A 14,427-nucleotide genomic window follows, 5' to 3' on the forward strand; every position below is an offset into this window, starting at 1 on the left:
ATATTGACATGTTTCTGCCCGACAGCAACATACGGTATATACTAATATAGTCATCATAGTTTTATAATAAACACATCCAAAACTAGACTTAAGCCTGTTCAAAACAACATACGGTATATACTATAGTCATCATAGTTTTATAATAAACACATCCAAAACTAGACTTAAGCCTGTTCAAAACAACATACGGTATATACTATAGTCATCATAGTTTTATAATAAACACATCCAAAACTAGACTTAAGCCTGTTCAAAACAACATACGGTATATACTATAGTCATCATAGTTTTATAATAAACACATCCAAAACTAGACTTAAGCCTGTTCAAAACAACATACGGTATATACTATAGTCATCATAGTTTTATAATAAACACATCCAAAACTAGACTTAAGCCTGTTCAAAACAACATACGGTATATACTATAGTCATCATAGTTTTATAATAAACACATCCAAAACTAGACTTAAGCCTGTTCAAAACAACATACGGTATATACTATAGTCATCATAGTTTTATAATAAACACATCCAAAACTAGACTTAAGCCTGTTCAAAACAACATACGGTATATACTATAGTCATCATAGTTTTATAATAAACACATCCAAAACTAGACTTAAGCCTGTTCAAAACAACATACGGTATATACTATAGTCATCATAGTTTTATAATAAACACATCCAAAACTAGACTTAAGCCTGTTCAAAACAACATACGGTATATACTATAGTCATCATAGTTTTATAATAAACACATCCAAAACTCGACTTAAGCCTGTTCAAAACAACATACGGTATATACTATAGTCATCATAGTTTTATAATAAACACATCCAAAACTAGACGTAAGCCTGTTCAAAACAACATACGGTATATACTATAGTCATCATAGTTTTATAATAAACACATCCAAAACTAGACTTAAGCCTGTTCAAAACAACATACGGTATATACTATAGTCATCATAGTTTTATAATAAACACATCCAAAACTAGACGTAAGCCTGTTCAAAACAACATACGGTATATACTATAGTCATCATAGTTTTATAATAAACACATCCAAAACTAGACTTAAGCCTGTTCAAAACAACATACGGTATATACTATAGTCATCATAGTTTTATAATAAACACATCCAAAACTAGACTTAAGCCTGTTCAAAACAACATACGGTATATACTATAGTCATCATAGTTTTATAATAAACACATCCAAAACTAGACTTAAGCCTGTTCAAAACAACATACGGTATATACTATAGTCATCATAGTTTTATAATAAACACATCCAAAACTAGACTTAAGCCTGTTCAAAACAACATACGGTATATACTATAGTCATCATAGTTTTATAATAAACACATCCAAAACTAGACGTAAGCCTGTTCAAAACAACATACGGTATATACTATAGTCATCATAGTTTTATAATAAACACATCCAAAACTAGACGTAAGCCTGTTCAAAACAACATACGGTATATACTATAGTCATCATAGTTTTATAATAAACACATCCAAAACTAGACGTAAGCCTGTTCAAAACAACATACGGTATATACTATAGTCATCATAGTTTTATAATAAACACATCCAAAACTAGACTTAAGCCTGTTCAAAACAACATACGGTATATACTATAGTCATCATAGTTTTATAATAAACACATCCAAAACTAGACGTAAGCCTGTTCAAAACAACATACGGTATATACTATAGTCATCATAGTTTTATAATAAACACATCCAAAACTAGACTTAAGCCTGTTCAAAACAACATACGGTATATACTATAGTCATCATAGTTTTATAATAAACACATCCAAAACTAGACGTAAGCCTGTTCAAAACAACATACGGTATATACTATAGTCATCATAGTTTTATAATAAACACATCCAAAACTAGACTTAAGCCTGTTCAAAACAACATACGGTATATACTATAGTCATCATAGTTTTATAATAAACACATCCAAAACTAGACGTAAGCCTGTTCAAAACAACATACGGTATATACTATAGTCATCATAGTTTTATAATAAACACATCCAAAACTAGACGTAAGCCTGTTCAAAACAACATACGGTATATACTATAGTCATCATAGTTTTATAATAAACACATCCAAAACTAGACTTAAGCCTGTTCAAAACAACATACGGTATATACTATAGTCATCATAGTTTTATAATAAACACATCCAAAACTAGACTTAAGCCTGTTCAAAACAACATACGGTATATACTATAGTCATCATAGTTTTATAATAAACACATCCAAAACTAGACTTAAGCCTGTTCAAAACAACATACGGTATATACTATAGTCATCATAGTTTTATAATAAACACATCCAAAACTAGACTTAAGCCTGTTCAAAACAACATACGGTATATACTATAGTCATCATAGTTTTATAATAAACACATCCAAAACTAGACGTAAGCCTGTTCAAAACAACATACGGTATATACTATAGTCATCATAGTTTTATAATAAACACATCCAAAACTAGACGTAAGCCTGTTCAAAACAACATACGGTATATACTATAGTCATCATAGTTTTATAATAAACACATCCAAAACTAGACGTAAGCCTGTACAAAACAACATGATACACTTTGGAGATGCAGTTTTCCATAATATGATCCTAAAGTTAATGAAAAGTGAAGTCGTGCACCCTATGGATGGGACAATAAAACACTCACGATAATCGTATCGCGGAGATTTAATTTATCGTGAAATCGTCCTCCGTCATGCACTGGGATCAATTCACCTTGTATTTGCCGAGCTGCATATCCGGTACCATTTAAACCCTCTATTGGTGAAACGTACTTATAATATATGTACTTGATACAGTCTTTTTTTCACTCTCTACCAAATCAAAAAAAATAAATAAAAAAATAGCCGATCTACAAGCTCACAACGCGCCGCAAAGTGACGCTTTGTGAGCTTGTAGATCTGCAATTCTTATGGCAAATGTTCCAAGCCCAGGATAATGGATGTTGGTAATAGTTTGACAGGGGCGTCACTTGGGTATGGCAGGGGTGTGCAGCTGCCATACCCTGGGTCCAGGGGGAAAATAAAAGTTACTTTTAAATATAAATCCATGAACGTCTCTTGTTCTATCTGTTCTAGTTATTATGTTGTTAAATTAGTAAGTTTAGCTGCACTTGAACAACCGTTCCAGGCTGCCATATCCAGCCCAAGAAACCGTAGAAACCTGTGTAAAAAAAAAGGCCAAAATTCAGACAAAAATTTTCAGACATTGTGAAAATAGCCAATCTACATGCTCACAACACCTCGCAGCGCGAGGCGTTGTGAGCATGTAGATCTGCTATTTTCACAATATAACCGTGTTATACAAAATGTAATGCCTCTTATCCATGAGGACTCCCATCTTTGCCATACCCTAGCTTTTGCTGAACTGACGCCACTGTAGTTTGATTATCGCGATGACATAGTAAAATCGCCATTTCTTTTGTCACGACAATCGTCTTGTGTGTCCCCCTCAGAACAGCGAGGTGCGAGGCCAGTTCCAGGAGTTCCTGTCTCAGAACGGCCACCGGTTGGAACAGCGCCCCCTGCCTGACGTGGTGCAGCTGGCCCTCTCCCAGCCACACTCCTCCCAGGTCTACCAGCAGGCCATGCTGCAGGCGCAGGACGCCGCCAGCAGGGGGAGACTCTACTTTGACTGGCTGTACGCAAAACCAACCAAACAAACATTTGATCTTGCAATGCACATTTTCTTCTTATTTCTTTTTTTTTTTTACAAAGCTTGCTTTGTACATTTTCTGCTCCGCTAAAATGTTCCATCCTTGTTCCATCTCTGTGATATCCCAGACATATTTACATCTCTGACTGCTAATACACCAGGGCGGGGTTGGCTTCCAAGTCAACACTTACGCATTACTAAAACTAGCCCTTACCCGTTCAAAGATATGAGCTCCAAAATGATGTGCAGTGTGTGGGTTATGGGATGTGCACTGTGCATACAGTATATGAGGGATGGAAAGTAACTTTAACTGGTGCTTGCATGATAATATGTAGGAGCATCAATGTAAGAAATACCCGTTTCGTTTAATGGTTACAGAGATACTCTGCCCGCCCACCCGCCTGCGCACACACCCGCCTGCCTGCCTGCACACACACACACACGCGCGCACACACACACACACACACACACACACACACACACACACACACACACACACACACACACACACACACACACACACACAGAGAGCTGGTTAAACATGTTGCCTCATGCTAGATGCAGAATAGATGTGCCTCATGCTAGATGCAGAATAGATAGTAGATACACCATAAAAATGCTAATATACAGTATATGATTTGTGAAAGTGACAAACGGGCTTCACAGTTATGTCGGGTGTGTTCATATGCTAATGGTGATGCGATTTCAGATCAATTGCTCCAGCCACTGAGGAGAAACGCTGTTTCAGACAGACACTCACTCACTCACTCAGACATTTCGAAAATTATATGTTTGATGTCAGGTGTTGCACCACACAAGTTTGTTCTTACGTATCTCTAAGTAACAACTAAATATTTACACCACCCCTTGGGCAGCACTAAGTCTTTACTAAGTAACCTATCTCTATGGGAGAGTAGAGCAACTTCACTACTAACGTGGCAGACAGCATTATTTTGTCTATTTAATTAATTCAACAATGAAACGACCCATCTGTTTAAAACATACATTAAGCCCTATATACATTTCGGCCATTTGAAAATAGCCGATCTACAAGCTCACGATGTGTCTGCTATTAATAGAGTATTTCTATATTGCAGGATTGATACATTTTTTAAGTAATTTGAGTACTTTTCAACCACTGCATGTACAGCACAACAGCCAATTGAACGGTGCGCTCTCTTCCCCTGTGTCTCCAAATATGCGTTGCCCTGCGTTACTTCACAACGGGGGAAAATGTATGAGGCCAATACAATTTGTGATACAATCCGTTTGCAGGGCAGTGCGCAGGGATGCGCTCGCACTGTGCACGCATATCAGTGACTTGTGTACATGCCAGTGGAGAGACGGAGGTCTCTGTTGACAAAAGACGATACAAGCTTATTTCCTTACTAGAAACAGTTCGTTTTCATTGGATTTGGGTGCTATGATGTCATTTTATGCGACTATACATTACTTTAGGAACAGTCTACGCATTACTAGTGACGTTATGCCTTAAGCAGTCGTGGTGCAACACCTGTTAGTAACTCACTTAGTTACAAACTAACTAGTAGTTACTAAGCCTCTAGTAAGGACTTTACTCCCTAACTTAGGACAGAACTTACGTTCTGGTGGTGCAACTGGCCCCAGATGTTGTTGTGGTTGATGAAGGGTCCAGGGAAGTGTCTGTATTAGAGATAGCCTGCTCCTTTGACCTTAGCCTAGAGGAAGCCTTTATAGCCAAGATCATTAAATACCAACCTCTGCCAAATATCATCTCAGAGCTGGGTTATAATAGCTGCAGACTATTTGTTGTTATATTTGGCAGCCTAGGACATGCCCATAGACTGGTCGTCAGAGGGTTTCAACAACTTGGGATGCCCAAAAAGGAGGCAAAAAAGCTAGCAAAGTATTGTGTCTGCCATAATCAGTGTCTCCGCCACATATGGCGCAGACACTGTTACTTGTACCCTTAGATCACTGAGTGACATGCCTATTGTATCATGAAAACGTATGCCATGATTTTGTGAATGTATACCGTAATTGCTGGAATATAAGCCGCACCTGAATATAATCCGCACCAGCTAAATTTAGAACAAAAAACAAATGTTTACATAATTATATAAGCCGCACCTGACTACACCGCAGGTGTCCTTCCTGCTTCCTGCTAGAGTGCCCCTGGTGGCCGTTAGCTGTAAACATCTATATATAAATCCTTGTTAAAGACCATTGTAAAACTAACTAACTGGCCGTTAGCTGTAAAAATCTCTATATAAGCCGCACCGTTGTATAAGCCGCAGGGTTCAAAACTTGGGAAAAAAGCCGCGGCTTATAGTCCGGCAATTACGGGTACTTGCTGCCAGGGGTGAGATGCCGTAGGAGCGCAGAGGTACACCGTCCCCATTATTTTCAAGCTGCACGCACGCGCCCCCCACATGCACGCACACGCCCCCCCACATGCACACGCGTGCATGCGCGCCTTCAAGATGTGTGCCGGCGCGGCCCACTCTTCATTCCCCCCACCTGGCTGCTTTGCATAACAATACGGGCAAGCAGGCCTCACCTATGTCCTCAGTTACATGAACTTTGCATAACAATACTCAGGCTATTGAATACAGTGTTTCAACTAGCAACTACCAAGCCGCGGGCACACGTGCACGTGCATGTGCATGTGCACACGTGCACGCAACGTCATGAATTTAGAGTACCCACACTTCAGAAATCCATATCACACTACTGCTTGCTGCACCAATAATATGTGTGTCCCTGTATGTTTCTCTCTTATGTGGACATAAATACATGATTAACCCTGCAAGGCCCAGCGTTGCTTTTTGGCAACATTTTTTTAATCATTTTTTTTTTTTTTTATGTTTTATTTTTCCTGTTCTTTTTTCACATTAACATCACCATTAAATCCTATTGTTTAGTATTACGATGCCATTGGCCACGATATTTGCATATAAATACCCCCCACAGAGAGTGACATTCACACCTCCCAGAGAAGTTGAAATTCCAGCGTCTGGACGGACGGACATCATCTCACTTTTTAACTGAAGCTATTCCTCACAAAAACATAAGTAAAATGCCTGTAATATTTTTTTCGTGATCATTAGAATGTCTAGAACACGTGCATATGTTAATAATGTGAAAAATATCCCCAAAATGCAAATTAGAGCATGATTTATGATTTATGGCTATAAAACCTTACAAAAACATTATTATTTTTTTAACATGACATTTTCCTGTGATTAGGACTCCTACAACACCATCTGATTTTTTTTTTAAATGTTTTGGCCAGTAGAAATTAATTCGGGTCTTGCATGGTTAAAATGTGCGTCCCTGTATGTTTCTGTCTTATGTGTTCATAAATAAATGGTTAAAATGTGTGTTCCACAGGAATCAGAGCAGCTTGGAGAGCCTGTCCCGGTTGGTGGTTCACCCTCACCAGGGCTCCATCAACTCTGCCTGCTTCTCACACAACGGAGCCAAGATCGCCTCATGCGGAGAGAGCAAGACGCTCAGGGTAAAAAGCAGTGTTGTTTTTGACAGCAGATTTTGATTTAGTTTTAGTCATAGTCTTTTGAATAAAATCTCATTTAGTTTTAGTCATAATTTAGTCTCCTGAAAAGTTTTAGTTTTAGTCTAATTTTAGTCGACTAAATATCATGAGATTTTAGTTGACTAAATCTACAGTTGATTTAGTCAACTAAAATGTATTTTGTCAGGCCTTGATGGCATCGTAATGACTGATTTTACGCAATGCGACGCGTTGTGAGCTTGTAGATCTTCTATTTTCAGCACGCAACTCCTGAGAGCAACCAAACATAAAATGACTCTCTTCTCCATTAGTCCCTTCCTAACGTTTTAGTCTAGTTTTTATTTTGTTGATGAAATTGTCAATATATTTAGTCTTAGTTTTAGTCATCACAGCTTACTTTTTATTTCGTTTTCAGTTTTCGTCAGTGAAAAAAACGGAGTCGACACACATTTTTCGTCATAGTTTTAGTCGACGAAATCAACAGGGGTAAAAACCATATATATACGTTGTATAATATATTGTTGTCGGGTGGAAACCTTGTATGTCCAAAACCGTTTTCTATTTATCATTAAAAAAAAAGTGAAGATAGCTGATCTACAAGCACGTGTGAGGCGATGTGTGCTTGTAGATCACTAGTTTTGCGCGTCTTGTATGATGAAGCAGGGCTTTACTTTATGAAAAAAAAAAAACATCAACATTTTAAACTTGGAGATAGAAGGCTTCTGCCCGACAGTGATGATGTATAATGTTATGGGCTGTCATTTGCTTTACTGTCTGGTGTCAGGAAAAAGGTGTGATTTAATGACATTTTAGACTTTTCCTGTGCCAATATTCCTCAATCGACAGCCAGAACTGCACAATGAGACTGATTAACGTTGCATCATAAGCACCTTTTAATTACAAGATATTATTCTTGTAATATTCTGTCTATCGACTACATAAAAAAAAGTACCGCACCTTAAATCTCTGCTTGTTGTTTATGTCCCGTATGCTCAGGTGTTTAAGACCACTTCAGGAGAGAAGCTCCTGGAGGTGACGGCCCACGACGACGAGGTCCTCTGCTGTGCCTTCTCCCCCGACGACCGTCTCCTAGCAACCTGCTCCAGTGACCGGAAGGTCAAGGTACGTCTCCTATGTTTGTGTCAGATGTAAGACTCGGGCTCCAAGAAAAAAAGATTTCCATTCGGATATTTTTGTTTGAAAGCTGTGAGCAATGTGGACACACGTGGTGCATGATCTAGGCATGGACATGACATTATCAGTGCACTATGAATTACATGGAAGTCTATGGAGACAGAGGCATATGAGAGTACGAAGGTATTTACAAATGGCGGGGTATGAGTTAACCAACTGATTAGATGGCAATAACATTTTTGAAAAGACATTACCGTTACCGTGTGCACCAGGTGTGGAAAGCGGAGAGCGGCACCCTGCTGAGGACGTTTGACGAGGAACACGAGGAGCAGGTCAACCACTGTCAGTTCACCAACACCACACGGCGCCTCCTGCTGGCCACCTGCTCCAATGACAAGTTCATGAACGTGAAGGTGTGTGTGTGTGTGTGTGTGTGTGTGTGTGTGTGTGTGTGTGTGTGTGTGTGTGTGTGTGTGTGTGTGTGTGTGTGTGTGTGTGTGTGTGTGTGTGTGTGTGTGTGTGTGTGTGTGTGTGTGTGTGTGTGTGCGTGCGTGCGTGCGGTTTACGCCTGTTTTACACACGGGCTCATTTAGGTGCCTGCAGCTTGTGATTAGGTCTGACACAATTATCACATAATTGCCTAATCGTAATTATTTGAGATAATCTATTTTTGGCTAATCGTTTCGATCATACATTTTGAAACATTTTCAGAAGAAGTGTAAATAGCAGATCTACAAGCTCACAACTCAATCTATAAGCTGTGAACTTGCACATCGGCTATTTCCACTATTTTGTAACATTTTTTTACATTTGTAACACGTTTAAAATATGAAATATGCATATTTTGGCCATAGCACATTATTTATTTCAACTATTGGTATCAGACATTGTCAGTCATTTATTTGCGTGTTTACTGTTTACATTTTTGTCAAAGGCGTAAAAGCCACACAATTAAATCGTTAATCGCAATCATTTGTATGACAATTAGGGATGGGTATCGTTCACCTTTGAATCGATACAATACCTTTTTTGATACCAGGGAATCGATACGATACCTTTTTCGATACCATTTTCGATACTTTCTATTTATAATCATTATTATTATTATTATTATTATTTACCTTCCAGCACGTTCCAGCTTGTAGTGGCTTTATGGCACAGCCTGCAGCAGGCAGAACAACGATGAGCCAAACAAGAAAACGCACTGTGGCCGGCCACGGGTGCGTTCAAAAGTATCGAAACGAGGTATCGTTCGTTTTTACGTGAACTGATACTCGATAGCATCGACGTCATGCGTTCGATACCATTAAAAGTATCGATTTCGGTACCCAACCCTAATGACAATTAATCGTCAAGTAAAAGGTCATGATGGTGACAGCCCTAGTTGTGATGTATTTGAAACCCATTTAGGCCTGAACACATTATGACGCAATATTTTATGCTTTAAATATAAAAAATAGCAGATATACAAGCTCACAGCGCGGCACCGAGTACCGCGCTGCGAGCTTGTAGATCTGCTATTTTTGAAAAATCTTGAAAATTTGAATTTTGACCCGATTCTGTAAGTGTCTTTTGAATCCTTCTAAGATTTTTGGAAAAAACCTGTTTCTATGTCAGCAATCTGGCCAGCCATCGTCAAAGAAAAGGTCCTTTTCACTTAACTGGAGCTCAGTTAGTCTGTTCTTGAGAGACTACTATGTCAGTGGTGCTCAAACCTTTTCATGTGAAGGACCCCCAAAATGATATTTATTTGGCCACGGACCCCCATTTCAAAATATCTAGTTCCAGGGACCACGCAGAAGCAAAATTTGAGTTACAAACGTTCGCTTTGAAAATACATATATTCAAAGATTTGCACACATTTTCACGACTTTTTCAAAAATAGCAGATCTACAAGCTCGCAGCGCGGCACTCGGTGCCGCGCTGTGAGCTTGTATATCTGCTATTTTTCACTGGTTAAAGCATTCAATAATTCTAGGCCTGAATGGGTGAAACCGTCTCTGTTTGCTCTGTGCGTCCTGTAGTTGTGGAACCTGAACAAGCCGTCCTCCCAGAACACCATGTTTGGTCATCTGGAGCCTGTCAATCACTGCTGCTTCTCTCCTGACGACGCCTACATCTCCACCTCCTCAAGCGACGGGACTCTCAGGGTGGGTGTGCGTGTGCGTGTGCGTGTGTGTGTGTGCGTGTGCGTGCGTGTGCGTGCGTGTGTGTGCGTTAGGGCATTCACCAAATATTCGAATATTCGAATATCAAAGTCACTATTCGACGTTGTTCACCGAAGTCGAATATTCGTTTATTTATTTTTTAATTGTTTTCTCTTTAAAAAAAGATATAGTTTATAAAGCTTGGCTAGATATAGGAAGTCATAAGAATGAGTCCTCAATGCCCCTGGTGGATGAATTTGTTAATGCTCTATACCAGGGGTTCTCAAACCTTTTTAGGCCGTGACCCCCAAAATAAACATATTTGAACTGGGGACACCCACCCTGACAAGCACTTGGAATTGTAGGTATTAGATTTAATTTGACTCGGTTCCGCAGATAAATATTGTGAAAATAGCAGATCTACATGCTCACAACGCCTCGCGCTGCGAGGCGTTGTGAGCATGTAGATCTGCTATTTTCACAATGTTCGCCTCTAGCTTACTTAATATTTGACATTTTGGTCAGTCCTGTCGAATATTCGGCTATTCGAATCCTTTGAGGTTGATTAATTCGAATACTAAAAATCACTATTCGTGAATGCCCTATAGTGCGTGTTCGTTTGCAGTTGCAGTATTATTTATACAAGGATAAATGTGTGCGACTGTAAAAAAACGAAACGGAAGCGGAGAAGATGCTTCACGTCTGCTTTATCGCTTAGGGTGCATTCACACAGGCGCGTTTTATTGCGATTAAAACAAATCCTGTAGCGTATTGTCGGAAAATGCGCATTGTTTGGGCATGTGTGAAGAATGCAAATCCCCCCCAAAAAACGGTAGCTTCGATTCGCTACAGCGTACGGTTCACTGTTGGTGTGAAGGCAATCGATGTCAAATGCTGGAAATGAAGCAAAACATGTGGCCATGAAACATTATTGTGGTTTTGATTGATTGATTGATTGAAGACTTTATTAGAAGTTTGCATAGGAACAGGTACAGTTTCATGACGGTACAGTTCACTGGTACAAGGTCTACTAAAAGGAGATCCATGAAAAGACTAAGCTTATTTCCACAGGAAACCATTTAAGTTATTATACCATTTAAACATTGAATGACAGACGAATAGAACACAGTACTATGCAGTAGATATGTAAAGAAAAGAAAAATGAGAGAACAAAAACAAAGAGTCTAAACAGTAAGTAAGTAAGTATATACAAAGAAGGGGCAGGGGAGGGTAGGGTTGGGCTAGGTTAGTTTTTTTTTTACCAGTTGCGAACGGCTGCTGCCTGTAAGTGGTTTTTCAGGGCAATTTTAAAGGATGCTAGTGATCCACACTCCTTTATGGCCTTCGGTAAGGCTTTCCACATTTTGGTGGTATTGCAGAAAAAAGAGTTTGACCCTTTGTTGGTTTTGACTCTGGGTTGAAAGTGATCTGTGGCGCTGCCTCTGGTGTTGTAATTATGGACATCCTTAATGTTTATAAAGTATTTTGACAGGTACTTGGGTATCATAGTGGTGGTAGAGCCCCGCGCAGGTTATATATTACTGACATTGGCCGTGTGCACATGCGTGCTTGCGTGTGTGTTTGTTTGCGTGTCTCCAGCTGTTTGAGGTATCGTCAGCCAACGAGTGGAAGAGCATCGACGTGAAGAGCCAGTTCCCAGAGAGCGACGCCGAGACCGACGTTCACGTCAAGTGTAGCACCTGGACGGCGGACGGCAGGCGTGTCATATGCGCTGCCAGGAACGCTGTCTTTGTGAGTACCATGTCTTCACATGTTTATTTGTAGATTCTCTCTCTAGTCTAGGTCATCCCGATTCTCCATACATCCGGCCAGCTCCTTGGTGCTTTGCGCTCCTGCGTCTTTCTTTCTTGAGTACATCCACGCATGTTAGTGTGAGACGTCCTCGTGACCGGTGCCCATGTGTCGGTTGCCTCTGAGGCTCTGATTGGCCTACCAACAACTGTTTCTCTGACGCACGTGGAAGCGATGCGCGCGGAAGCGATGCAGAATCCCTTTGTCCCCCGATGCATATGCACCAGAGCCGAAGGAGGCGTCTACCTTTCTATGTCTGTGTGAAATTGCAGCTGTGTTGATCACATGACTGTGTGTGAGAGAGAGAGAAAAAACACCTCTAATTGACTCTGTTGTTAACACTGCACCGAAGCAGCTTTGATTCAACACCATTTAATTTGACATGGGATCATCGAAACTGGACAAAATAAGATGGGGCCGATGGCTCCATGTGTGTCCATGTGTTGCCAGCACGCTCCTCTGACCATCAGTGTGGGTTAGCAGAGACCGGGACCGTGTAGTGTAGTACCATAGACTGTAAAACAATATGGACGGTGGAAAGCCACTGGTTTCTATGCTGCGCAAATTAAGCTTTTTTGGCCATTGTATGGGCGGCGCCATAATTGTAGAAATCAACTTTCATTGGTAGAAATGATACTGTCTCCAATGCTATTGGGTGCCAACGGTCACGTGCAACCGCAGGGATACATGGGACATTGCTACTTGAGCTTGCCGAAAATAAAGCACACGAAGAAGAATCATCACAAGCCCCTCCTAACAGCATAGCCTGCTATAAAATCAAATATAACATAATTGGGACCATATTTTCACAAAACTCATATCATGGTGATTGAAACGAGGCTTTAAACTAGCGACAGGAACCATAAAGTATTAATGTTTATTAAGGTAAGAAAATCTAATGGAAATGGGAAATGAATGGAATCCTATGGAGAACATGTGTGTATGCACATGGGTTTCTGACTGGTGTAATGGGGTGAATGGTTCGCTAAATGTTTTGGAAATGCCCGTCTGAGTTTGATGAAAGCATCAGCTCGCCGTTCACGTCTGTCCATCTGGTGTCTGTGCTGCGACCGAGTATTTCCCGGTGAACCTAAGCGCAACGGTGGGGGCTTGGGAGTGTGGGGAACACGCACCACTGACTATTGCTGATGATGGAGAGGTTATATAGCTTAGCGTTTATGTATTGAGAATGAGAGGCACTCTTGCCGATTTAGTAAGTTATTTGGGGCCATGATGATAACCTTTTCTTCCCACAACTAGACTAAGGATTTATATTGTCTGTGTTATTGTTTACAACCACAATTATTCACTTGTGGCAAGATCGTAGCCTGATAAATCAGTCAGGCAGGCTAGCAAGATCGCGGTTCTAGTTTTTAGTAGGCTATATAGTGTAGGCTTAGAAGCCTTTTCAGAAGTAAATTTAATGTTTTCCATAATGATTTCCTTTATCCCCATCTAATCTTGCGCTAATGCACGCAACTGTTTTTGCCATGTTTTAAGGCTGTGTAGGCTTTTCAGAAGTTAATTTAATGTTTTCCATTTAATGATTTCCTTTATCGTCATCTTCCGCTAATGCACACAACAGTTTTCGCCAGGTTTTAAGGTCTTATTTTAGTTGTTTATCATAAGCTCGCAACCCTCCTTGCCCATCGGCCCCCACCTTTGCGCACAGGTTCACCGGGAAACACGCGGTCGCGTCTGTGCTGCTGCATTACGTCTCCCCTCGCTGTCAGGGCATCGTCTCCTCGAACACGGCCAGTCTGTATGCGTGTGTGCGACCGACCGTCCGTGTTTGATTGGAGGGTTTAATATGAGCGCGTCCATCTGAAAGGTTCAACAGTGTGTCTGGATTGCAACAGCAATAATAAAAGATCAGGCTTGTATTCAGGGACGTGCTGGCCATTGGGAAAAGCGGGACAACTCCCGAACGGCCGGTTCATTCCCGGACGGTCCAGGCCGGCCATTAGGAAAAATGGCCGGACCCATTTTGGGGACTGGGCGGCCAACAAAGTAAATCGTCACTGTCGGGCAGAAACCTCGTATCTCCAAGTTTCAAATGTGTACATTTTTTTTCATCATACAAGGCCGTTGCACAAAAGT

At 40.4% G+C, this 14,427-nt stretch overlaps 1 protein-coding gene across 1 annotated transcript in view; it reads left to right on the forward strand.

Moving 5' to 3' along the window:
* The window catches only part of apaf1 (apoptotic peptidase activating factor 1), a gene marked incomplete at its 3' end in the record, with an annotated part of 219,706 nt that overhangs the window by 27,924 nt on the left and 177,355 nt on the right, over positions 1-14,427 (forward strand). Inside the window, exons 12-17 of the mRNA XM_080754411.1 lie at positions 3,521-3,705; positions 7,093-7,219; positions 8,231-8,356; positions 8,641-8,781; positions 10,393-10,518; positions 12,115-12,267. Of these exons, the coding sequence (XP_080610537.1) occupies positions 3,521-3,705; positions 7,093-7,219; positions 8,231-8,356; positions 8,641-8,781; positions 10,393-10,518; positions 12,115-12,267 (858 nt within the window). The remainder of the gene's footprint in view (positions 1-3,520; positions 3,706-7,092; positions 7,220-8,230; positions 8,357-8,640; positions 8,782-10,392; positions 10,519-12,114; positions 12,268-14,427) is intronic.

The sequence above is a fragment of the Nannobrachium achirus genome (assembly GCF_963921795.1).
Source record: "Nannobrachium achirus genome assembly, chromosome: 23".
In the NCBI taxonomy this organism is placed as follows: Eukaryota; Metazoa; Chordata; class Actinopteri; order Myctophiformes; family Myctophidae; genus Nannobrachium; species Nannobrachium achirus.